Source organism: Hipposideros armiger, unplaced genomic scaffold (assembly GCF_001890085.2).
Source record: "Hipposideros armiger isolate ML-2016 unplaced genomic scaffold, ASM189008v1 scaffold_221, whole genome shotgun sequence".
NCBI classification, from domain to species: Eukaryota; Metazoa; Chordata; class Mammalia; order Chiroptera; family Hipposideridae; genus Hipposideros; species Hipposideros armiger.
In genome coordinates this window covers 728,166-752,352 of record NW_017731571.1, presented here as the reverse complement: position 1 = coordinate 752,352, position 24,187 = coordinate 728,166, and the positions used below count along the sequence as shown (strand labels likewise).

Sequence of the window (24,187 nt, the reverse complement as noted above, 5' to 3'; positions counted from 1 at the left end):
AGGTTGGTTGCCTCTATTTCACTTAGTTCTATTTCTGGAGGTTTCTCCTATTCCTGTATTTGGGACATGTTTCTTTGTTTCCTCATTCTGGCTGCCTCTCTGTGTTTGCTTCTATGTATTAGGTAGATGTCCTATGCCTTTCAGTCTTTTCTGGGTGGCCTTATGTAGTATGTTTCCTGTATGGTTCAATGATTCAGTCTTCCTGATCGCCTCTGTGTGTGTTCTAGGATTGTCCCTTGTGTGTGTGTTGTGTGTTCTCCTGTTGTAGTTGAGCCTTGCTTTCTTCTGGTGTGTCCGTGGATGGGATTGCCTTCCAGACTGACTGACTGTTAGGATTGCATATTCCTACAGTGTATGAGCTGCTGTGTGGATGCTGATCCTTTAGAGGGGGATTCGCTCATGTAGGTTCTTGTTCCTGTGAGACCACCCTTTGGGTGTGCCGCTTGTGGGGCTAACCAGGTCGTGCTCTGGTGTGGTCTGAAGCTGGCTTCTGGGTGTGTTATTTCTGGTGTCTCTTAGGAAGGTCTTCTGTGCAGGCTAATGTTAGCCTTGCCAGCCACCATTTGCCTCAGCCCTCAGGTTCCCGAGAGCTGCCCAAGATAGGCTGCAGCACAGGGTCTGAGTCACAGCCCATCAACAGTTCCTGGGCTGCTGTGGACTGTCCGCTACTTAAGAGGCCTCTGCAGCTTGTGCAGGTGGGGCCCACTGCTCAACAGCTGAGAATGCTCCAGGCAATGCAGCACCAGCCGTGTGGGGCAGGAACCTAGAGTGTCACTAAGGTGATGTGTACATGCGGATTTCACCAGACCAATGCGGTCTCAGATTTGGCTCTTTGGAGGAGGCTTTGATGTACAAAAGATGGCACCCTCCTATAGGCTACACAGGAGGCAGGCTCCGTACAGAGATAATGGCGCCTATCTCTCCAGCCCTTGCTCTGGAGACACACAACTCAGTCTTTCCCCGTGTGTCCCTGGCGCCCCTCGAGCTGCCTCCCCTCTAGCAGAGACAGGTGAATATTTGCAAGCGAGTCTGTGTGTGGGCTTTTTAAATGGGCATCTGGATTCCAGCTGCCTTCTGTCTCACCAGGATGGGCAGACAGAGACCTCGCTGGTTTTTACTGTCAGATGTTGTGGGAACTCCTCTTCCTGGTACAGGAAGCCTGGGCTGGGGAGCTTGGAGTGGGACTGGGACCCCTCCCGCTTCTGGGAACCTCCGCCACCGAGGTGTCCCTCCCAGTGTTCACCCACTATCTGTGGGTTTGGGGTTAGTCCATTTCACATCTCCACCCCTCCTACCAGTCTCCATGTGGCCTCTTCTTTATACTCGTAGTTATAGGGGTCCTGTTCAGCTAGTTTTCAGATGATTCTTGAGGTTGATTGTTCTGTAATTTATTAGTAATTTTGGTGTGATCCTGGGAGGCAACAGGCATAGTGTTTATCTAATCCACCATCTTGGACCTATTGCCGTTCTTTTTTTGCTTTTACTTTATTTTGAAGTAATGATAGATTCACATGTTGTAAAACATATTACAGACATATCCTGTGTACCCCTGACCTGGTTTCTTCCACTGGTAACTTCTTGTAACTATAGTAGAGTATCACAACTGGGAAATTGTCCTTGATACTGTCCATTGACCTTATTCAGATTCTACCAGTGTCACATGCACTCATTGTGTGTGTGTGTGTGTGTGTGTGTGTGTGCGCGCGCGCGCGTGTGTGTGTGCACGTGTGCATGCATGTGTATTTTGTTCTGTAGTATTTTACCACATGTATAGGTTACCATTTCTTTTTCAACTTAGGAGGGAGATAAGGGTCAGATAAGTTATGTTAAATGCCTAAAGTGTAGACCTAGGGTTTGAATTTAGGTCTGTTTGATTCAAAGTTTTGCTTTTTAAGTAATAGTAGTGATAAATAGCGATAGTGATCAATTATAACAATGGCCAAACCTCACTGAGTGACATATAAAACAGATTGAGTGCTTATTTCATTCCAGTGACAGTTCTAATGCATTAACTCATTTAATCCTCCCAGTAGGTATACCTCAAATTATATCACAGTTGTAGTGTCATTAATTAAACTAATCATGTTACTGAGGAATAGGTAATGATTTTTACTATCCCTGAAATCAGCAATAGTGAAATTCTTCCTTCTTTTTATATAATTTCGTAATTTGAACCTCTGACCTTAACCAGTTGGCAATGCTGATTACTAAGTGTGCGTGCGTGCGTGCGTGCGTGCGTGTGTGTGTGTGTGTGTGTGTGTGTTTGTATGCTTGTATGTGTATGTATGAAGTGCGACCTGTATACACTGAGTTAAGTTTAGGTACCTTAAAAATATTTGCTAAGTTGTAAATAAGAGCTAGTTTAGGCAGGATGCCAGGGTTTTCAGGGAATAAATACAAACCACCAAGCATACTCAAGAATGTAATTCTTTTTCTAGAGTATTTTAGATTTTTTTGGCCAGATACAGCCCCAGGAATGTTTGAATTTAATCAAATCTCTCAAGTTACATATCTAACTTTCAAAGTGGGCCCTAATGCATTTAGTTGTGAATTGTCACTGATTATCAGAATATGTAATGCTTTAGGAATATAATAGATATACTGATCAGCAGTCCATAATTTACTCTATGATTCTTTGCTAGTTAAGTATCTTGTAAAGCTGTCCCTGTGATGAACAGCAGCACTTATTCAGACCAGAAGTAACAACAGTCCCATGTGTTGTAGATCCCAGGAGATCTTGGTGTTTTTGTAGACAGCAGACAGAAATAAAAGGAATTTTGTCCTTTTTACCTCATGTAATCCCACTGGAAAATAAAACATGTGCTATGAGTTGATATTGACTTCTGCCAGGTCACCTCCCTGAAGAGTCTCCGGCAAGGACCGTTGCAACATTTTTTGGACAGGAGTCTGACGGCCTCTGAACGAGATGGATGGGTTATGCCGTGCGCGCTACTGTGGAACACTGCGCTACTGTCTGCTCCTGGAAGCTTCCAGCGAGGAGCACCAGGAGTACCCTGCATCTCTTAACTCTTTCAGGGTCTGTCACCTCCCCCCAAGTTAGAGTCAGATTTAAACTAAGTTCTACATAGTTATTGTTGTTTTTTTAAAACGGGTGACTGAAATAGTGCAGCATCAACGATGGTTTACTCTGCACTACTTCTTAGAGCTTGATTTTGGATGTTAGTTAATGCAGAGGGCCTTGAAGCTCTATGTTATTAGGAACGATTTGGAAACCACAAAACCTTTTTAGTGGACCACTTTATCAATTTTCTACTCTTCTAAGGAAGTTTTTCCTATTCATGACTCATTTCACTCTTTGGCTAAAATTGAGGGAATGTAATAACGATTAAGGAAAGGAATGTATGCCTTTTCTTTTTTTTGAAAGCTTGTACACATTTTCTGTCTCAGGTTATGTAAACTTGGAGGACTGCAGAATGTTGACAACTGTGAAAGGTAAAAACTAGCCCGTTAATACATACTTCTTTGGAATTGAAAAATCAAAAAGCTTCCTTTGCTTCTTTGGAGAAGTGTTTTGCTGGATGGCCCAGAATACAATCCAGTAAAAAAGACATGTTCCAGCCGCCACTTACACACACCTTAAGCGAAATTAATGAGATCACTCTAAGATTACGCTTTGTGTTTTATTTTCATTTTATAGGTCTGTATGAGCTGCTGGCTGCTCTGCCAGCCCAGCTGCAGCCACATGTGGATAGCCAGGAAGACCTGACCTTCCTCTGGGATATGTTTGGTGAAAAAAGCCTGCATTCACTGGTAAAGGTAAACCATGCTGATGTCAGATTCTCTTCGCGGAAAAACATATGGAAAAATATTTTGAGCGCCATCTAGTAAACCAGAGATCAAATTGTTGCTCTCTGAAAACAAAACAGCCTTGTTCCATTTCACTGATGGGCGTGGAAGTTGTTAAAGATTCTACCAAAAATACATAGATGATTTCACTTAATGGTGGGGATCTCGCTGTGCATACTAATGCAGCAAACATGTGGTTGCCCTTGTTTAGAAAAAGAATATGAAATAGTAGCAGGAAGGTTTAGACTCCTTATGGTCAACATTCATGAGCTGGAGTTTAACTTAAATAAATAAATGTTCACAGCAAAAATTAGAAGGAATATATTTTCTGAGGTTAAGGATGGCAGCAGTTCAGTGGCCACATTAATTTAAAATAATTTCCTTTAACAAAGTCAACTGAAATTCCAGCAAGCTATTTCTTTTCTTGGCACAACGCCACTGAAATGGTACTTTGTGTATAAATACACTGAAGCTAAATACGAATGAAAACAGTTTTTTGAGACGGTTTTAGTAAAGCATCATGCCATGAAAATGATCAGCTACCAGAATTCAGATCTTGCCACAGAGCAATACTGGGAGTGATCAGAATTCTTAAAATAGTAAAACGAGAACAAGAAACTTACTGGAAAATATGCCACTCTTGCTTCTGGAAATATGAATTGCAGTTTCTCTCATTGAACTCAAGCTGAAAGAAATGTAGAGTCTTATTTGAGTCTGTGGGAGCTACAAACCTATGATGCCTCAACAGTATCCGGACCTGTATTTAATTCAGCCAAATTTGTTATGGTTGTGTATCATGATAAGAGGCTTTTAATTGCTGTAGAGTATTTGAAAACGAGCAACCTCTGAATTGCAATTGCTTCACAGGACAGGAGAATTCATATTACATTTTTTTTTTTATTGTCTAATTTGAAACTTGTGTGCCTCAAATAGTGGCTAAGTATCAAGAAGTGAAAGTGGCATTTTTTTCCTAGCACAACATTTAAAGACTAGTATGTTTTATTTGTTTATTTAGTTTTCATATAATTGCCAAGATATTTTTGTGTTCTGAATAATTTTATGTTGTTTAGTTGCTTTCTTGGGATGTGTTAGAAATAGTCTTGGGATTATAGTTGATAAAGTTTATGACTTACTGAGGCAACTATGAAAAAATATTCCTGTGTTAAATGTGTGGATGTTGGATAGGTATGGATTTGTTTAGATTGATTCGATCTTTTGATAGGAATAAAATATATTTCAAATGGCATCATGACCCCTTAGTCATTAAATAGATGCCCCAAAACAATGGCCGCATATGTGATTGTACTTATAATGTGGCTACTGTCTCAGTTTCCCTACCTATAAAATGGAAATTATAATATCTGTTGACAAGGTTGGTTGTGAATTTCAAATAAAATAGTGACGATCTCAGTTCTTTGATAGTTATAGGCTCAGCAAATAGATAGAAGTGTAGGCATTCTTAAAAATTAGGGAAATTTTTAAGTATCATAGCATGTGAATGACCAAAAAGAATGACATACCTTTTACCTCATGTAATCCCACTGGAAACAACCACAGAGGTGGTTGTTTTTATTAAAAGAATAAAACTAATGTGTAAAATATTCTTAGTTACATTGCTGTTGACTTTTAAGCATAAGTTGATTTTTAAATATATATATCCAGAAGTGGTTAGGAAGTTTACTGGAGAGCATTGGTATCTGGTTTTATAAAAACAGGGAAGCCAAATCAATTGATGTTGCCAGTATTTACACAATAATGTGTACTATTCCAAATGTTTTTCAGTAGTTGCTTTAAAATATATTTTTACAATTAATTTTATTATGTACCTTTAGTACATTCTCAGTTCTTAGTTGTTTCCCCGCACTCCCAGTTTTTATCAGTGCACCCCCGAGTGCCCTTGGACTGACCCTATTCTATTAGTTTTCAAGGATGTAAAGCTTAAAATGCCTCCAGGAGGCAGGCTCCTGGGATTGTAGTTCAAACATTTGGAACAAACTGCTTTACTGTCTACCAGGTGCCTCTATTAGAGGGTGGAGGCTAGAAGCCTTCAGCTTTTGTATGTAAATCCTGGTACAAGAGCAAAAGGAATTTGTTTGAAAAGATTTGTTTTAGGATGAATCAAAATGTGCTTCCATGTTATGTTCTTTTGTTGGTTATGTGATTTAGAACCAGGTCAACACAAAATGTGATTTTATTCTAGCACAAAATTTTCATGGTTGTCATTTATGTAAAAAAAAAGTGGTTGATAAATCATAACACAGTTTTAAATACATATAACTTTATGGTCCAATGTAAACTATACTTAAGAGGCAGTTTTGGCATCGCCCTCTGTGACAGGTATGACATGCCACTTTAGGCTATTGAGCCGCACTCGGGCAGGAATACTGTAGGTTGTGAGCTTTTCACTGGAAAGAAAATATGATCCTATAAGGTGTTAGCTATGGGTTTTCTTTTAGAAGAAATATTTCTAAATAGAAAGGTTGAATAAGAAAAACTGTGAGCGGGCCAGCTGAGTGGCGCGATGGTTAAGAGCTGGCTTGGGACGCCAGAGAGCCCCGGTTCGGATCCCACATGAGGGCCAGTGACACTGCCCTCTACAGCTAAGATGCCGAACAACAGCTCAACCTGGAGCTGGGCAGCTGTGAGTCGCCGGTGACCATGTAGGCTGCAGCCCCTGCTGCAGTGGGTTAAATAATAAAAACCAAAAATAATAAATAAATAAAATTAAAAAAAAAAGTTCTAAGTTATAAAAAAAAAAAGAAAGAAAAACTGTGAGCATGAGATTTTAGAAGTATCAGAAGAAAGATGGTACTGATAGAAGACGTTGAAAGTATCATATATAAGAACGGAATATATATTTTAAGTGTAGCAAGACGGTGTTTATATTCACATGATCTAGTGAATGTGATAGACCACCAATAAGCATAGAGCCACATTTTTTTCAATCGAAGTGTAATTGATGTGCAACATTATATTAGTTTCAGGTGTACAACATAATGATATGACCTTGACCCTTGTATACATTGTGAAATGTTCACCACAGTAAGTTTATTTACCCTCTGTCTCCATAAAAAGTTACTGTTTTTTTCTTGCGATGATGAGAACTTTTAAGATTTGCTTTCTTAGCAACTTTCAAATTTGCAATACAGTATTATTGACTACAGTCACCATGCTGTGCTTTACATCCCCACGCCTTCTTTATTTTGTAAGTGGAAGTTTGTACATCTTGATCCCCTTCTCACCCACCCCCAACCCCCTGCCCTTTGGCAACCACCAGTCTGTTCTCCGTATCTATGAAATTTGTTTTGTTTGTTTTGTTTTTTAGATCCCACATATAAGTGAAATCATGTGGTGTTTGTCTTTCCCATTTTACTTAGCGTGATTCCCTCAAGGTCCACCCATGCTGTTGCAAATGGCAATATTTCATTCTCTGTTTGTGGCTGAATAATAGTCCATTGTATATATATATATGTACCAAATCTTTACCCATTCATCCATTGATGGTCACTTAGGGTGTTTCCATATCTTGGCTGTTGTAAACAATGCTGCAATGAACATAGGGATGCATATATCTTTTCAAATCAGTGTTTTTGTTTTCTTTAGGTAAATACCCAGAATGGTAGTTGCTGAATCACATGGTAGATCTATTTTTAATTTTTTTAAAATAATTATTAGTTTCAGGTGTACAAAACAATCCAATAGTTATCCTTTTCACCCCTCACAAAGTGACAACCCCCCCCCTTATCCACTGTCCCCCCACTCCCGATATCATGCTTATCTATTACAATTCCATTGACTCCATTCCCACACTCTACTCCACGTCCCGTGACTATATGTATATATAATTATAGTTGACATACAATATTATTCAACATCAGCTTCATAAATACAGTGCGGTGGTCAGGCCTCTACACTGTCTATGAAGTGATCTCCCTAACAAGACATGAGAATTTCCATACTGTTCTCCATAGTGACTGGACTAATTTACATTCCCACCAACAGCACAAGAGTTCCCTCTTCTCCACATCCTTGCCGACACTTCTTCTCTTTTTGATAATAGCCATTCTGACAGGTGTGAGGTGATATCGCATGTGGTTTTGATTTGCATTTCCCTGATGATTAGTGATGTTGAGCATCTTTTCATGTGCCTATTGGCCATCTGTATGTCTTCTTTGGAAAAATGTCAGTTTAGATCCTCTGCTCATTTTTTTTTTCCTGTCATCACCTCTGCTCATTTTTTAACTGGATTTTTGTTTTGTTTTGTTTTTTGTTTTTGTTATTGAGTTGTATGAGTTCTTTATATATTCTGGATATTGACCCCTTATCAGATATATGACTTACAAATATATTTTCTCACTCAGTTAGTTAGCTTATCACTTTGTTGATGGTTTCCTTTGCTGTGAAGAAGCTTTTTAGTTTAATGTAGACCCATTTGCTTTTCATTTTTTTGCATTTGCTGCCCTTGCCCTTGGAGTTAGGTCCAAAAAATCAGCACCATGATCGTTGTCAAGGAGCTCACTGCCTATGTTTTCTGCTCTGAGTTTTATGGTTTCAGGCCTTACTTTCAAGGCTTTAATCCATTTTGTGTTACTTTTATTATATAGTGTAAGATAGCAGTCCAGTTTTATTCTTTACATGTGGCTGTACAGGTTTCCTAACATCATTTATTGAAGAGCGTGTGTCCTTCCCATCATGCTTTTTTTTGCCTCATTTGTCATAAGTTAATTGACCATATAAGTATTGGTTTATTTCTGGGCTCTCTATTGTGTTCCATTGATCTATATGTCTTATTTTTTGTGCCAATAACATACTGTTTTGATTACTATAGCTTTGTAATATACTTTGAAATCAGGGAGTTGTTCTTCTTTCTCAAGATTGCATTGGCTATTTGGGATCTTTTGTGGTTCCATACAAATTTTAAAATTGTTTGTTCTGTTTCAGTGAAAAACTCCATTGGAATTTTGATAGGGATTGCGTTGAATCTGTAGCTTTGGGTAATGTGGATGTTTTAACAATATTAATTCTTCTAATCCTTGAGCTTGGAATATCTTTACATTGATTTGTGTCTTCTTCCTTTTCTTTCATCAGTGTCTTATAATTTTCAGTGTACAGGTCTTTCACCTCCATGGTTAAATTTGTTTCTAGGTATCTAATTCTTTTTGATGCAGTTGTAAATGCAATTGTTTTCTTAAAATTTCTTTTTCTGATAACTTGTTATTAGTGTATAAAAATGCAACAAATTTTTGTGTATTGATTTTGCATCCTGCAATTTTATTGAATTTGTTTATTCTAATAGTTTTTTTGGTGGAGTGTTTAGGGTTATCTATATATAAAATCATATTGTGCACAAATAGAGACAATTTTACGTCTTCCTTTCAAATTTGGATGCCTTTTTTTTTTTAAAGATTTTTATTGGGGAATTGGGAGATGGGAACAGTGCTGGGGAATTGGGGGAAGGGGAACAGACAAGATGCTGTCCTTTTGTTCTTCAGTCTAGTTGTGGAGGACGTTGCTTCACTGGCCCAAGTTGGCACCATCATTGCGCTCTTCCCGGGCAAAGCAGATGAGTCGCCGGCTTCTGGACGGCCGCTCACTGCGGCTGCTGGCCGCTCACGCTGGCTGCTGGCTACGTACGGTAGCCCATGGCAACCCACTGCCACAGGGGCTGCAGCCTACGCCGTCGCCAGCGACTCAGGGCAGCCCAGCTCCAGGTTGAGCTGTTGTTCAGCATCTTAGCTGTGGAGGGCAGTGTCACTGGCCCTCATATGTGGGATCCGAACCGGGGCCCTTTGGCATCCCAAGCCAGTTCTTAACCATCACGCCACTCGGCCGGCCCAAATTTGGATGCCTTTTATTCCTTTTTTTTGTCTAACTGCTCTCACTAGGACAGACCTACCATTTGAAATATTTGCATTTTTGAATTTTAACCTCTTTGGGATTCCAAAGTATTTCAATAAGTCACAAGTTGATATTTTCAAGGAAATTGCAATATATGATTGAATTACTGTATAATTTTGTGATTTCAGTCTTAAAGGAGTATTGATAATACTCAGCTAAACTCTTATAACATTTAGTTACATAATTTTAACTTGTGATGGTTGATTGCTTTATTCATACTCTCTTTGTTGAGTTCTTACTTTATGTCAGAAACTATATAGGCTGATGGGGCTAAAATTTCCAACACAGCAGATATAGTCCCTTGCTTTGTGGAGTCTCCGGTTTTCCTGAGGGGTTGTAGATGAGGGGATGGGCAGTTACAATATTGTATGATAGGTCATGTTTTGAGCTTTTTATGGATGCACAAGGTACCTAGCTTAATGCTGGTCTCAGAGAAGGGCTCTTGGAGAAATTGGTATTCTAAGTTAAAACCTGCATGTTGAATAGAAGTTGGTCAAGTAAAAATTTATTGAGGGGTGGGGAAGATTAGGGAGACAAAATAACATATACAGATACCTGGAAGTCAGACTGAGCATTGTACCTAAAGGGTGGAGGTTACCTTCTCTTGGCTCTTATGCAGATTAAGGAAGTGTGTGGGGAGCAGTACAAAGTGTGGCAAGAAAGATAAACAGAGACCTATTCTTGAATGGCTTTGACTTTGTCCTAAAACAGGGGGGCCATTGCAGCCAAAGGTTTTAAAGCAGGCAAGTGAAAAGACCAGATTTAAAAACAAAACAAAACAAAACATTAGTGCACTATGGAGACTGGATGGGACATGAGATTTCCAGGTCAAAGATAATGGTGGCAAAATATTTTGAGAGAGAAGCTGATTTTCGTTCTGTGAAAGGGAAGCTGGTATTCAGCCTGTCCTCCCAGCATGTGTGCTGTTTGTTAACGCCCCTCCCCATTCATTGTTTGGTAAATAACTGCTGACCTCAGCTCCTGGACACCACCTCCCACCCTCCACTTCTGATCCAACCACTTAATTGTTTATGCCAGACGATTAGGAGTTAGGAGAGGGCTGTAGAAGACCTGTACAAAGAACCAAGCAGAGTCACCTATACATAATATAGTTGGATATATGGACCTTGAACTGAGGAAAATTATGTTCTAGGTTGGGGATAATCAGATTGGAGTAGGTTTGCCAGACAGAATACAGGACATCCAGTTTAATTTGAACTTAAACAATGAATAATTTTTTTAGTGTAAGTATAATTTTTTAGTATATGAACCATGCAATACTTTTGTTTTTATTTCTGAAATCTGGAAACTCGATTTCGGAATCATCAGTACTTAGATGGTAACATTATTTGGTAATAGCTTTATTGAAATATAATTCATGTACAATACAGCTTACCCATTTAAAGTATACAATTCAGTGGTTTTAGTTATTCAAAGATTGTGCAACCATCACTACAATTAATCTTAGAATGTTTTCATCACCTCAAAAAGAAACCCTGCTCCAGAGGGCTATTCTTTCCCACCCCCGGCATCCCAACCCCAAACAACCACTAATCTACTTTCTGTATGTATTTTCCCATTCTGGGCATTTCATATAAGTGGAATTATAGAATATGCATTTTTTTATGGTTTTATTTTTTTGTGACTGGCTCCTGTGACTTAGCTTAGTGTTTTCAAGGTTCATCTGTGTCATAACATAGATCAGTACTTCATTCCTTTATATGGCTGAATAGTATTCCATTGTATGGATATATCACATTTCGTTTATCCTTTCATCTGCTGGTGGACATTTGGGTTGTTTCCACCTATTGGCTATCATAAATAATACTGCTACGAATATTCACATACAGGTTTTTGTGTGGGCATGTTTTCAGTTTTTGTGGGTATATGCCTAAGGGTGGAATTGCTGGGTCAAATGGCAACTCTAGGTTTAATATTTCCAGAAACTGCCAGACTGTTTTCTAAAGTGGCTGCACCATTTTCTATTCCCACCAGCATTTTATGAGGGTTCTGATTTCTGTATATCCTTACCAACACTTGTTTTTACCTGACTTTTTGATTCTAACCATCCTACCTCATTATGGCTTTTGATTAGCATTTTCCTGATGACTAATGATGTTAAACATCTTTTCAAGTGTTTATTGGCTATTATTTCATCTTTGGAGAAATGTCTATTTGGATTCGTAGTCCATTCCCCCCCCCCCCATTGGATTATTTTTAATTAGCAGACTTTATTCTGTACAGCAGTTCTAATTTACAGAGAAATTGAGCAGTTGGTACAGATAGCTCCCATATACTCTCCTCGCCCCATAGTTTTAACCTCTTGCATTAGTGTGATGCATTTATTCCAAATAACAAACAAGCATTGATACATTATCAAGCAAAGTCCACAGATAACATGAGGGTTCATCCCTCATGTTGCATAATTCTAGGGGTTTTGACAAATGCATGATGTTATGTATCTACCATTACAGTGTCGTTCAAAATAGTTTCACTACCCTACAAATCCCCTGTGCTTCACCTAGACCCCCACCTTAGCAACAGCTGATCAAAGCTTCTACTGTCTGTAGTTTCGCCTTTTCCAGAATGTCATATAGTTGGAAGCATACAGTTACATGTAGCCTTTTCACACTGGTTTCTTTCACCTAGTAATATTCATTTAAGGTTCTATCAAATATTCTTTTGGCTTCATATTTCATTTCTTGATATCACTGGATAGTGTTCCATTGTATGTGTATACCACAGTTTGTTTCTCCATTTACCTATTGAAAGGAATCTTGGTTGCTTCTAGTTTTTGGCAATTACAAATAAAGCTTCTATAAATGTTTGTTTGCAGGTTTTTGTGTGGACATAAGTTGTCAATTCCTTTGTAATTGGGTAAATACCTAGCAGCACAATTCCTGAATCATATGGTGAGACTGTGTTTAGTTTTCTGAGAACCTGCCAAACTCTTTCAAAGTGACTGTACCATTTTCCGTTCCCACCCACAGTGAATGAGAATTTCTGTTGCTCTGCATTTTTGTCAGTATTTGGGGCAGTTTTTTGGATTTTAGTCATTTTAATAGGTGTGTAATGGTATCTCATTACTGTTTTAATGTGTGCTCTTTTTTGACATGTGATGTTAAGCATCTTTTCATATGCTTATTTGTCATTTGTATATCTTCTTTGTTGAAGTACCTATTCATCTTCTTTTCCCATTTTTTAATTTAATTTTTTTCCTTATTATCGAGTTTTAGCAATTCTTTCTCTTTTTTGGAAACAAGTCTTTTATCAGGTATGTGCTTTGTAAATACTTTCTCCCAGTCTGTGGCTTGTCTTTTCATTCTCGTGATGGTGTCTATCAGAGAGCAAAAATTTTTAATGTCAATAAAGTCCAACTTATTGATTTTTCTTTCATAGGTTGTGCTTTTGGCACTGAATTCTAAAAACTCATTGCCGTATACAAGGTCACCTAGATTTTTCTCCTCTGTTATCTTCTGGAAGTTTTATACTTTTGTATTTACATTTAGTTCTGTAGTCCACTGTGAGTTAATTTTGTGAAAGATTTAAGTTTTGTGTTGAGTCACAATTTTGCATATGAATATCCAGATGTTCCAGCATCAATCATTGAAAGATCATGTTTTCGCCACTGACTTTTCTTTTCTCCTGTGTCAAAGATGAGTTGACCGATTTGTGCAGGTTTATTTCTGGGCCCTCTATAATGTTCCATTGATATAGTCATCTATTCCTTCACCAGTGCCATGCTGTCTTCATTACTGTAGCTTTAAAGTAAGTCTTGAAGTCGGAAGTGTCAGCTCTCCAGCTTCATTCTTATCAGTGTTGTGTCGGTTATTCTGGGTCTTTTTCCTTTTCATATAAACTTTAGAATCAGTTTGTTATATCTATAAAATCATTTGCTAAGATTTTGAGTGGGATTGTGTTGAATTTATAGATGAGGTTGGGAAGAATTGATATCTTAATAATATTATGGTTTTTTTTAAAGTTTATTGGGGTGACAGTGGTTAATAAAGTTACATAGGAGGGGATGGTAGATGAGGATGAATGGGATCAAATATATGGTGATGGAAGGCGAACTGACTCTGGGTAGTGAACACACAGTGTAACATATAGGTGATGTATTACAGAATATTATGTATTCTTGTCCATGAACATGTAATATCTCTTCATCTATTTGAGATCTTCACTTTCCTTCATCAGGGTTTTGTGGTTTTCTTGTTTAGAGTCTGTACATATTTTGTTAGGTTTATACCTAAGGTTTTTTTGGGTTTTTCTTTGCTAATATAAATGATATTTTGTTTTTAATTTTAAATTCCAAATTTTTTATTGTTAATAAGAAAGCAGTTGATTTTTGTATATTAAGTTTGTATCTTGCATCCTTGCTATAATTATTTACTGTTCCCAGAGGTTTTTTTTGTTTGTTTGTTGATTCTGTGGTATTTTTTACATAGATACGCATATCAAGTGAACAAAGGCAGTTTTATTTTTCCTTCCCAATCTGTATACCTTTTATTTTATTTTCTCGTCTGACAGCATTAGCTAGGAATTCCAGTGCAGTATCAAATATGAGTAGTGAAAAGGGACATCCTTGCCTTATTACCGATCCTAGGGGAAGAGAATCTAGTGTTTCACCATTAAGTGTGATGTTAGCTATAGGTATTTTATACATGTTCTTTATCAAGTTGAGGAAGCTCTATTTCCAGTTTATTGATAGTTTTTATCATGAATGGGTGTTGGGTTTTTTCAGGTGATTTTTTTTGCATCTGTTGATAGGACCATATGATTTTTCTTCTTTATCTTATTGATGTGATGGATTACGTTAATACTTCTGAATACTTCTGAATATTGAACCAGCCTTTGCGTTCCTGGAATAAATCCCACTTGGTATTGGTATATAATTCACATTATACATTGTTGGATTTGATTTGGTAATGTTTGTTGAGGAATTTTGTATCCCTGTTCATAAGAGGGGTTAGTCTGTAGTTTTCCTTTCTTTTGTAATGTCTTTATCTGGTTTTGTTTTTAGGGTAATGTGCTGGCCTCATAGAATGAGTCTGCTTTTTTCTGGAAGAGATTGTAGAAAATTGGTATATATTTTAAATTAAATTCACCAGTGAAACCACCGGGGCCTAGTGCTTGCTGTTTTGGAAGGTTACTGATTGTTGATTCAGTTTCTTGAATAGATATAGGACTATTCAGATAGCCTATTTCTCCCTCTGTTGGAGTTTTGGTCGTGTATCTTTCAAAGAATTGGTGCATATCATGTAAATTAGCAAATTTGAGTGTATGCTCTTGTTCATAATAGTCTGTTATCTTTTTAATGTCCACGGGATTAGTAGTGATGACACTTCTTTCATTTCTGATACTAGTACTTTGTGTCTTTTCTCATTATTTTCTTGGCTACCCTGGTTGTAGGTTTGTCAGTTTTATTAATAAAGAACCAGCTTTTGGTTTTGTTGATTTTCTCTATTGGCTTTCTGGTTCAATTTTGTTGATTTCTGCTTTAATTTATTCTTTTTTTTTTCCTTCTCCTTGCTCTTTTTTTCTCTCATTTCCTAGGGTGCAGTATTTATTTAGTTCAGGATATTAACAAATTTTCTCTTGAGATTTCTTTGACCCATGTGTTATTTATGATTGTTATTTTATTTTCAAATATATGGAGATTTCCCTACTGGCTTTATTATGACTTTCTAGTTTAACTCCATGTGATCTGAGAACATATGCAGTATGATTCCATTCTGTTAGATTTGTTAAGGTATGTTTTCTGGCCAAGATGGAGTCTGTGTTTTTCTAAGAGAGCTTGAGAACAGTGTGTCTATTGCCATTGTTATTAGGTTGTTGGAAAAGTCATGACATTTTTTCTATGTTTTTCGTTGCAAAAATGCATCATGACTTTTCCGACAACCAAATAGATGAAGTATTAGATCCAGTTGGTTGATGGTGCTGTTTGGTTTAATAATATCCTTACTGATTTTCTGTCTGCTGGACCTGTCAATTATTGATAGAGGGGTATTGAAGTTTCCAAGTATAATTGTAGATTTGTCCATTTTTCTTGGCAGTTTTATCAGTTTTGCCCCATGTATTTTTGACACTCCCTTGTTAGGTACACACATTAAGGATTGTAATGTCTTCTCAGAGAACTGACTCCTTTTTCATTAGGTAATGTCCTCCTTTATCCGGATAATTTTCCTTGTTTTGCCATTTGCTTTGTCTAAAATTGATATAGGTACTTCAGCTTTCTTTTGGTTAGTATTAGCATGGTTTATTTTTCTCTATTCCTTTATTTTTAATCCATCTCTGTCTTTAGGGTTTCTGGAAGACAACATAAAATTGGGTCTTCCTTTTTATCCACTTTCAGTCTGTTTTTTAATTGGTGTATATGGACCATCCACATTGAAAATGATTGTTGCTATAGATAGGTTAATATTTATCATATTTGCAGTTGAGTTCTATTCATTGCACTTATTCTTTTTTAATCACTTTCTCTGCTTTTAGTTGAACATTTTGTATGATTTCATTTATTGTCTTAACATATCAAATATACTTTAAAAAAAAGTTTTTTTAGCTCTTGCTAGAGTTTGTTACAAACAATACATTTACAATTGAGATACTTTCAAATAACACTGTACCATTTCACAAGTGGTGCAGGTACCTTCTAACAGAACATTCTCAATTCCCTTTTCCCATTCCTTATCACATTGCTGTTATTTATTTTACTTATCCATATATCATAATCACCCAACATATTGCTGCTATTGTTACTTTGAACAGTCATCAGATAAATTAAGAATAAGAAAATAAAAGATTTTGTCTTACCTTTATTCCTTTTCTGATGCTCTTTATGTATTTCTGAGTGCCCAACCTATATCATTTTCCTTCTCTCTTAAGAGTATCTTTTAACATTGGTTGCAAGGCAGGTCTACTGGCAGCAAATTCCATGAATTTACGAATATGTTTGTTTCGTTTTTCTCCACTTTTGAAGTATGATTTCAGTGGATACAGAATTCTAGAGTGGTGGTTGTTTTTATTTCAACACTCTAAATATTTCCCTCCACTCTCTTCTTATGTGCATGGTTTCAAATAAGATGTCTAATGTAGTTATTATTATCCTTGTTCTCTATAGGTAAGGTGTTTTTGTCCCTTGGGTTCTTTCAAGATTTTTCTCTTTATTTTTGGATTTTATAGTTTGAATGTTATATGCCAACGTGTAGATTTTTGTTTTGTTTTGTTTTTTTACATTTATTTTGTTTGGTGTCTTCTGAGCTTTCTGGATCTGTGGTTTGGTGTTTTGTCATTAATTTTGGACAAAGCCATTATTACTTTGAACAATTTTTCTCCTTTCTCTCTTTGTTCTCCTTCTGGTATTCCCTTACACATATGTTATACCTTTTGTAGTTCCATAGTTCTTGGATATTCTGTTCCTTTCAGAAATTTTATTCTTTTTCTCTTTGCATTTCAGTTTGGGGAATTTCCATTGACATATTTTCGATCTTATTGATTCTTTCCTTGGCTATGTCCAATCTACCAATGAAAACATTAAAGGTAGTCTTCATTTCTGTTACAGTGTTCTTATTTTCTAGTATTTTGCTTTGATTCTCTCTTAAAGTTACCATCTCTCTGTTTACATTACCCATCTGTTCTTGCATGCTGTCCACTTTTTCCATTAGAGTCCTTATCATATTAATCAGATTTATTTTAAATTCCAAAATCTGTGTCATATGTTAGTCTGATTATGATGCTTGCTTTATCTCTTCAAACTGTGTTTTTCTTGCCTTTTATCATGCCTTGTAATTTTTTGATGAAAACTGGACATATGATGTATTGGTACCTAAAGGAACTTAGGTAATTAGACTTTCAGCATAAGTTTTTATGTTAACTTGGCGAGGAGCTGGGCTGTGTTGACTGTTTGCTGTATCTGAGGCTTCAGTTTCTTTAATGTCTCTGTTCTCCCCTCTCCCCTTTGTCTTTAGGTTTCCTTAAGAACTAACTGTTCTAGAGTCTGTGCCTTGGAACTCAGTTACAATTCATTGTTATTTTACTGGAGCCCTGTTGATTGATAGTTGTGAGTTGCTGGGGAGAGGAAATGTTCTATTATCTTGTGATTAAATGTCAGTTATTTAGTGGGCCTAAGTTTCTGAGCTCTGATGGCTGTCAGAAACATTTTTTAGCCTCTTTTGTATCCTCGCCTTAGTTGAGGGAGAAAGGCTGGGGGACTAGAGTTATCTCATTGCCCTTCACCCAGTTCAGGTAGGGCTCTGGTAAAGTAGTGGCTTCCTTCAGAGGGCTGGGCTTTGTTATGGAGAAAGCTCTTGGCCTATGTTTTTCAAAATGGTTGTTTTTTTACCCTTCCTCTTCTGCTTTAAACACTAGGGGATTTTTCTTATGTCTTCACCATATCAATGTAAGAAGGTCCAAACCTGTGGAGAATTTTCATAAACATTTATTTGAGCCAAACAGAAGGTATACCTGGAAGCAAGATCTCAACAGACTGAGATAAATGCTTCCAAGAAATGACAGTTTGCAGGGTTTTTTTTTAATGCATTTGGAATTGAGGGAACATCAAGAAGATTACCGTATTTGCCGGCATATAAGACGATTTTTTGGCCCTAAAAAATATGCCTCCAAGTGGGGGTTCATCTTATACGCCAGGTACACTTCAGATAGACTGCCCATAGTGCTTGCCCCGTGCCATAGTGGCCTCCCGATGCCCGCCCACTTCATTCCACATACCGTTCAGGCATCAGCAGCGCTGCTGGGTGTATGCTCGGCTGTTATGCGATTTTGCTGTTATGCGATTTTACCACACTCGCAAAATCGCACACAGCCGACCATACACCCAGTATGGTAGCGCAAAATCGCGAATCGCGATTTATATATATGTTTGATTACATACAGCCTTGTGACAGTATTCCTGCATGTCATAAGCATTTGAATATAAATATAAGTGTTGAAATCAAATCTGATATTGTTTTACCTTTTATTTGGTGTGTGGAAGGTGTGCGGAAGAGGGGGTAGTCTTATACGGCGAGTATATAACAAACTCTGTATTTTGAGTGGAAATGTTAGGGGGTCGTCTTATACGCCCAGTCGTCTTATACGCCGGCAAATACGGTACATGAAAGTGGGAGAAAGCAAGCTGGGAATTGGATTACAGGATAGTTAACAAGATTATGTGCTCTCTTGAGGGTGATCATCCTTTAGGAGGAGGGGTCTGAAAAGAGGCATTTCAAAGGTGCGCTAACCTAGATGCACAGAAACAATGGACAGGGCTTACTTAAGGCAAAGATAAGCCTTTTATAATAGTAAAGAAGCTGTATTCCTGGGATGTGACTGCCCACCATGACCTGCCCAGTTCAGACTTTATGATCAGATCACCCTATGAGGTTATTTTCCACAGAACCCCTTTTTCATCCATAATCATAAGGACTTGGTGGGGCTCCTGGAAGAATGTGCAGGGGCTTCCTCTAAGACTGGGCTCCAAGGAGTTTTTAACTCTCAAGCTAGTTCACATTTGGCTATCATCAATTCATCAGAATTATAACTTAAGTATTCCTGCAAGCTTCTGCTCCAGCAGCTTCTGCTTCTACTAAGCTGATCTCAGCTGTGATTCTCTGTATTCCCCATCTCCTGATTTAGCCTGGTGGTTTGCCCTGTGACTTCCTTTCTCTTTACATGTTGGTGCTGACACCAGAAGTCTCCCTTTGCCCACCTTTAATTCGGTTGTTTGTCATGTGATTACTGACGTGTGTGAGTTCTTTATCTATTTTGAATAGCAGTTCCTTATCAAATACAGTAAAACCTTGGATTGCAAGTAACTTGGTTTGCAAGTGTTCCGCAAGATGAGCAAACATTTCTAATACATTTTAACTGGGTAAACAAGCGATGTCTTGCAATACGAGTAGTTTGTTTCTGGAACAAATGAATGCTCACAAACCAAAGTATTACTGTATATGATTTACAAATATTTTCTTTCATTATATGGGTTACCTTTTCACGTTTTTGGTAGTAGGGCTTATTTTGAACTTGAAAACTTTGCAAATTAAATGAAAGTAAACTGTTTGCTTAATGTTTTGGTCCATTGCACTCAAAGAGGCCTCTATATTCCTCAGTAGAAGACATCATGGTAGTCACAACTAATGTTCCTTCTTTTCTCCTACAAACAGACAAGTTCTTTAATTTGTTTACCAATCTCACAATAAACCATAATAGTGCATATAACCAAGTTTAGGTAACACTTAGAAGTACCATGATAATCATTTACTTGGGTATCCCATTTCCTTAATAAATATGAATATTTTTCTTGAAGTAAATAAAATTCCCAGCTTTATTTAAAGAAATCTCTACTACTTAATATCAAGGAGTAATTATACTTAATAATGAGAGATATTGAGTCCCTCTTCTTAATGATGTCCTGAAATTTTGTTTGTAATGAAACACATTAAGTCATGAGCAGGTTAGTTGACTAGTAGAAGCAAAGTATGAGTGATAACTTGGTGGGAGTTTATTTTAAGTCTTCCTATGAATTTGAAAAGTTTTTAATGCTTGTGAATTTAGTTATAATTTAAAAAGTGAAACTCTTAGTCTTGAGTCTAAGTAAGTCTTGAGTAGATGCTTGGAAAACAACCTGTGAACAAGAATAACTGTTAAAAGGTTATATCTTCAACTTGGAAACTTCAGAAAATGAACAGCCAGTTTGAAGGTAATGCTTAAGCTAACTTTTTCAATAACTTCGATTTTATTAATAATTAGCACCATGAGATTTGCTTGGAAAGTAGTTGTTTCTGGGGTAATTGACATAGTCAAGTTAAGTAAAAAAAGTGAATTTTTTTTTCACTTTTATTATAAAATAAGTTTTATAAACTTATTTTCTGTGCATGCACTTTAAGTTCCTCTCTTCCTTTAATCTAGAAGCAATGAAAAGCATAGTACTAAGGGAAAAAAGTTGATATTTACATAGTAGTAAATCAGATTCAAGGCTGAAAGACTATTCTATAAGATACTTGCTGGTGCAGCGTTCTTTAGAAACAAATGGTGCTGTTTTGGGAGGGGCGAGGTGGTGTTAGGTTCAGAGAGTAAACCCGCTGGGGAGGTTATGTTACTTGCCTCTGCAATACCACTTGTGTTGGGTGGGAGGAAAAGGAAAGACAGCCAGACACTGGGAGTGATCCGTGGCCACCTGGTGTGACAGAGAGGAGAATTGGGTATCAGCAGCTGGTAATGCTCCTTGGCCAATCAAAGGTAATTGTTCAGCCAGCTCTGGTGGAGGAGCCAGACAAAGTTATTTCTTACGTTATAGTTTACATTTTTTTCAGACCCAGAAACATGTAAAGTCTGCTGAAGATACGAATTGAATTCCTGAAACCCTGAGCAAATTGTTGCTTTTGTAATTCATACTCTAAAAACACTGGCCATATGTAGCCCTTTTTAGAGATTTGCTTGGGACTGGGGATGAGTGAGTAGGAGCCATGTTTGTAATGCTTGATGGAGCTGTGTCCTACTACTGTGGTCTGTGTTTAATGTACTGCAACAGTGTCTTTTGAAAATTACTGGAAGATTTAGGTGGTTATTCCAATATACTTAGCTTCAGAACATACATCTTAAATTTGCATTTATTCATGCTTTAATACTCTACAAAAACAAATGTGGCAAGTTTCTGACCAGAAACACCTGACTTAAGAACAGTTCATTCATTAGAATGGATGGAGTCAGAAAGCCGGTGACCCTCTCACTTCCCTTGTGGGGGTGATTCCTGTTATTCTACAATTCCAGAGAGTAGGAATTTCAGGAGGGGAATATTCCAGCTTCTCTAGATAGTTTACCTAGCAGTGGAGTTGCTGGACCACAGAGGTGTGCATCTCCCATTTTATTAGGTTTTGCCAAATCGTTTTACAAGTGATTGTACATATCCTGTTGGGGAGTGATGGGTTTCGTGGATTGTGTATTTGCAGTTCCGATACCCTGGACCATCTCTCTATCACCCCATCTCTGGACTGTGCTGTATTTGGAGCCCTCATTTTATTGTCAAAGGCAGGCGGTGGTTCACATCCCATTGTCAGGAAGGTGTTGGGCCGAGACCAGGGTCCTGACATTCTGAATTGGTTCTCAAATACATTTACCTCACGTAATTGTGGAATCATTGACAGCAAATAAATCTCCAGTATTTGTTTTCATTCCAAGTAAAGTGATTTTTAAAACATCACAGTTCTTGTCCTCTATAACTCTCTCATTTGCAGCCCATACTTGTTGTATTTTACCTTGTTAAAATTAGTTTTTAACTATATAATTGAATTGTAATAATTTCAGCATATGCTAGTTAAGCACTAATTTCTAATGCGTACAATACAGAAAAATACAGTATATGTTTGGTGTGAGTTAATAAGAAAATGACTGATTACTTAAGAAACAGCCAGAAGAACCCAGGGAGAGAGTGGCCTGCTCCTCAGCTACATGGTGGAAAATGATCTGGCGGTGTCATGCAGAGGTTCGGTCCACACTTCCCTGGGTTGTGTAAAAAGTTGTACAGGAACACAAATTCTGTATAAAGAAAACTGAAGGTTGAGGTGGAATTTCATATAATAGATTTAAACGTGTTTTTGTGGGCTGGCTTGGAGACATAGCCACCATTTTTAACAGTGTTTCTAGAGTATGTATCCCAAAATCTACAAAAAGTGAGAATTACAAGTAAACTTTCAGTGTGAACTCTGTTTAATTGGGGTTAATATTCCCTGAAGTTTAGTTTGGTACTTAGGCACGCGGCTGGTAATTATTAAATGAATGGAAGAGTGAGTCTGATATGTGGGTGAAGGAGATAAAGGATGATTTTCATTATTCATTCAGATCCAGTTGGAACCTTTCAACACCTCTCTTATTTTCTCTCTCTCTTTTTTCTCACTGTTGTGATCATTTCGTTTTCATTCGTTTGTCTGGTCACCTCTCTGCTGGTGCCTTAATGATGGACAGCTGCGCGTGCTGAAGAGCATTCTGTGTGTCCAGATCCCCACGCTCTCTCCTTTCGCAAACAGGCATATGTAGTAATAATTAAGAGCTGGGACCGTGGAGCTGCTTTGCTTGGACCCAGATCCTGGCTGTGCCAAGAATATTGTGCCAACAGTGAGATAATATTTTATTAGTTTACTGCACAGTGCCTCATTTTTCTTTTATATAAAATGGAGACAATAATAGTACCTACTTTGCAAGCTTGATAAGAGGAGTAAATGAGTTAATATATGAAAATGCTGTAAGTCGTCATTGTCATTATTATCATCATCGTTGTCCCTCAAGTTCTTTCTTTCTGTCAGCTGTATTCAATGCTGTATCCCAGGATTTACACCATTCTTTTTAATATCCCTTTGGCTACGATACTGTTTTTTCAGGATGATATTTTCTTGCCTTAATAAAACTTTTGTTCTTGTCTTTTTATTTATTCACTCTCACTCTGTAAAATTGCAATGAAAATTAATGGAGTCTATGATTTGAAATTCTTTGAAAAGTTCTTGAGTTGGCGAAATGTGTTTTCTAACTTTTCCTTCACTTTAAAATATTTTGTTTTATTTTGGGCATTAAGAAGGCAGAACAATATACTGAACACCCATATATTCACCACACAGCTTCAGAAAGAAAATGTTACAAATTCAGTTGAAGCCTGAATGTCCCTTCTTGTTCCCATTATTTTTTTCTCACCTGCCAGAGGTCACCTCCATCTTGAACTTGTGTCCCTAAAACATATGAGATATTATTTTGTATGTTTTAAAACTTTTCATAATTAGAATCATACTTAACACACTCATTTTTCTGCCACTGATTTTTTTGCTTAACATTTTGCTAAGTATTTTGAGATGTTTTTATGGTGACACAAATAGCTGTCATTCATTGATTTTCACTGCAATATGGCATTAAATGACTAGGTCACAAATGATTTATTCTCCTATTGATGGATATTTACATTGAAAGGTGTCCTGTGTGTACAAGATTCTTTCATCTGGAAACCGCATTTATCTCCATATCACTGTTCGTAACAATGCAGTAAACAGCTTTTGTGTAGATGCCTCTTGTACATGCATGTGACTGCTTCTCTAGGTTTTACACCCAAAAGTGGGATTACTGAGCCAGGGATGTACATCTCACACTTTTTTAGGTGTCAAATTGCTCTTCCAAGACTGTTCCATGCTACAGTCCCATCACCAGAGTGAGTGAGAGTTTCAGTTGCTTCATGTCCATGTTAACACTTAGAATTGCTAAAGAGTTTAATTTTTGCCAACAGCATTGGTTTGAAATGCTTAGCTCCTTGGTTTAGTGTATATTAGAGGTTGAGTATTCATCTATGGGCTGTTCTAGTTTCTTTTTTATGCCTTTTTATAGCCTTTGCCTGTCTTTTCTCTTTGGATGCCTTTTTCCAGTTGATTTGTAGTAATTATAGATTATGATACTGGATCTTTATTTATGTGCACTGTAAATATCTTCTGATCTGTGCTCAGTCTACTCTCTC

General features: G+C 37.4%; 1 protein-coding gene across 1 annotated transcript in view; it reads left to right on the top strand.

Annotated features, from left to right (window-relative positions):
* MPP7 (MAGUK p55 scaffold protein 7) overlaps positions 1-24,187 on the top strand; it is a 288,725-nt gene that overhangs the window by 98,253 nt on the left and 166,285 nt on the right. The window contains exon 3 of the mRNA XM_019654387.1: positions 3,659-3,777. Within this exon, the coding sequence (XP_019509932.1) occupies positions 3,659-3,777 (119 nt within the window). The remainder of the gene's footprint in view (positions 1-3,658; positions 3,778-24,187) is intronic.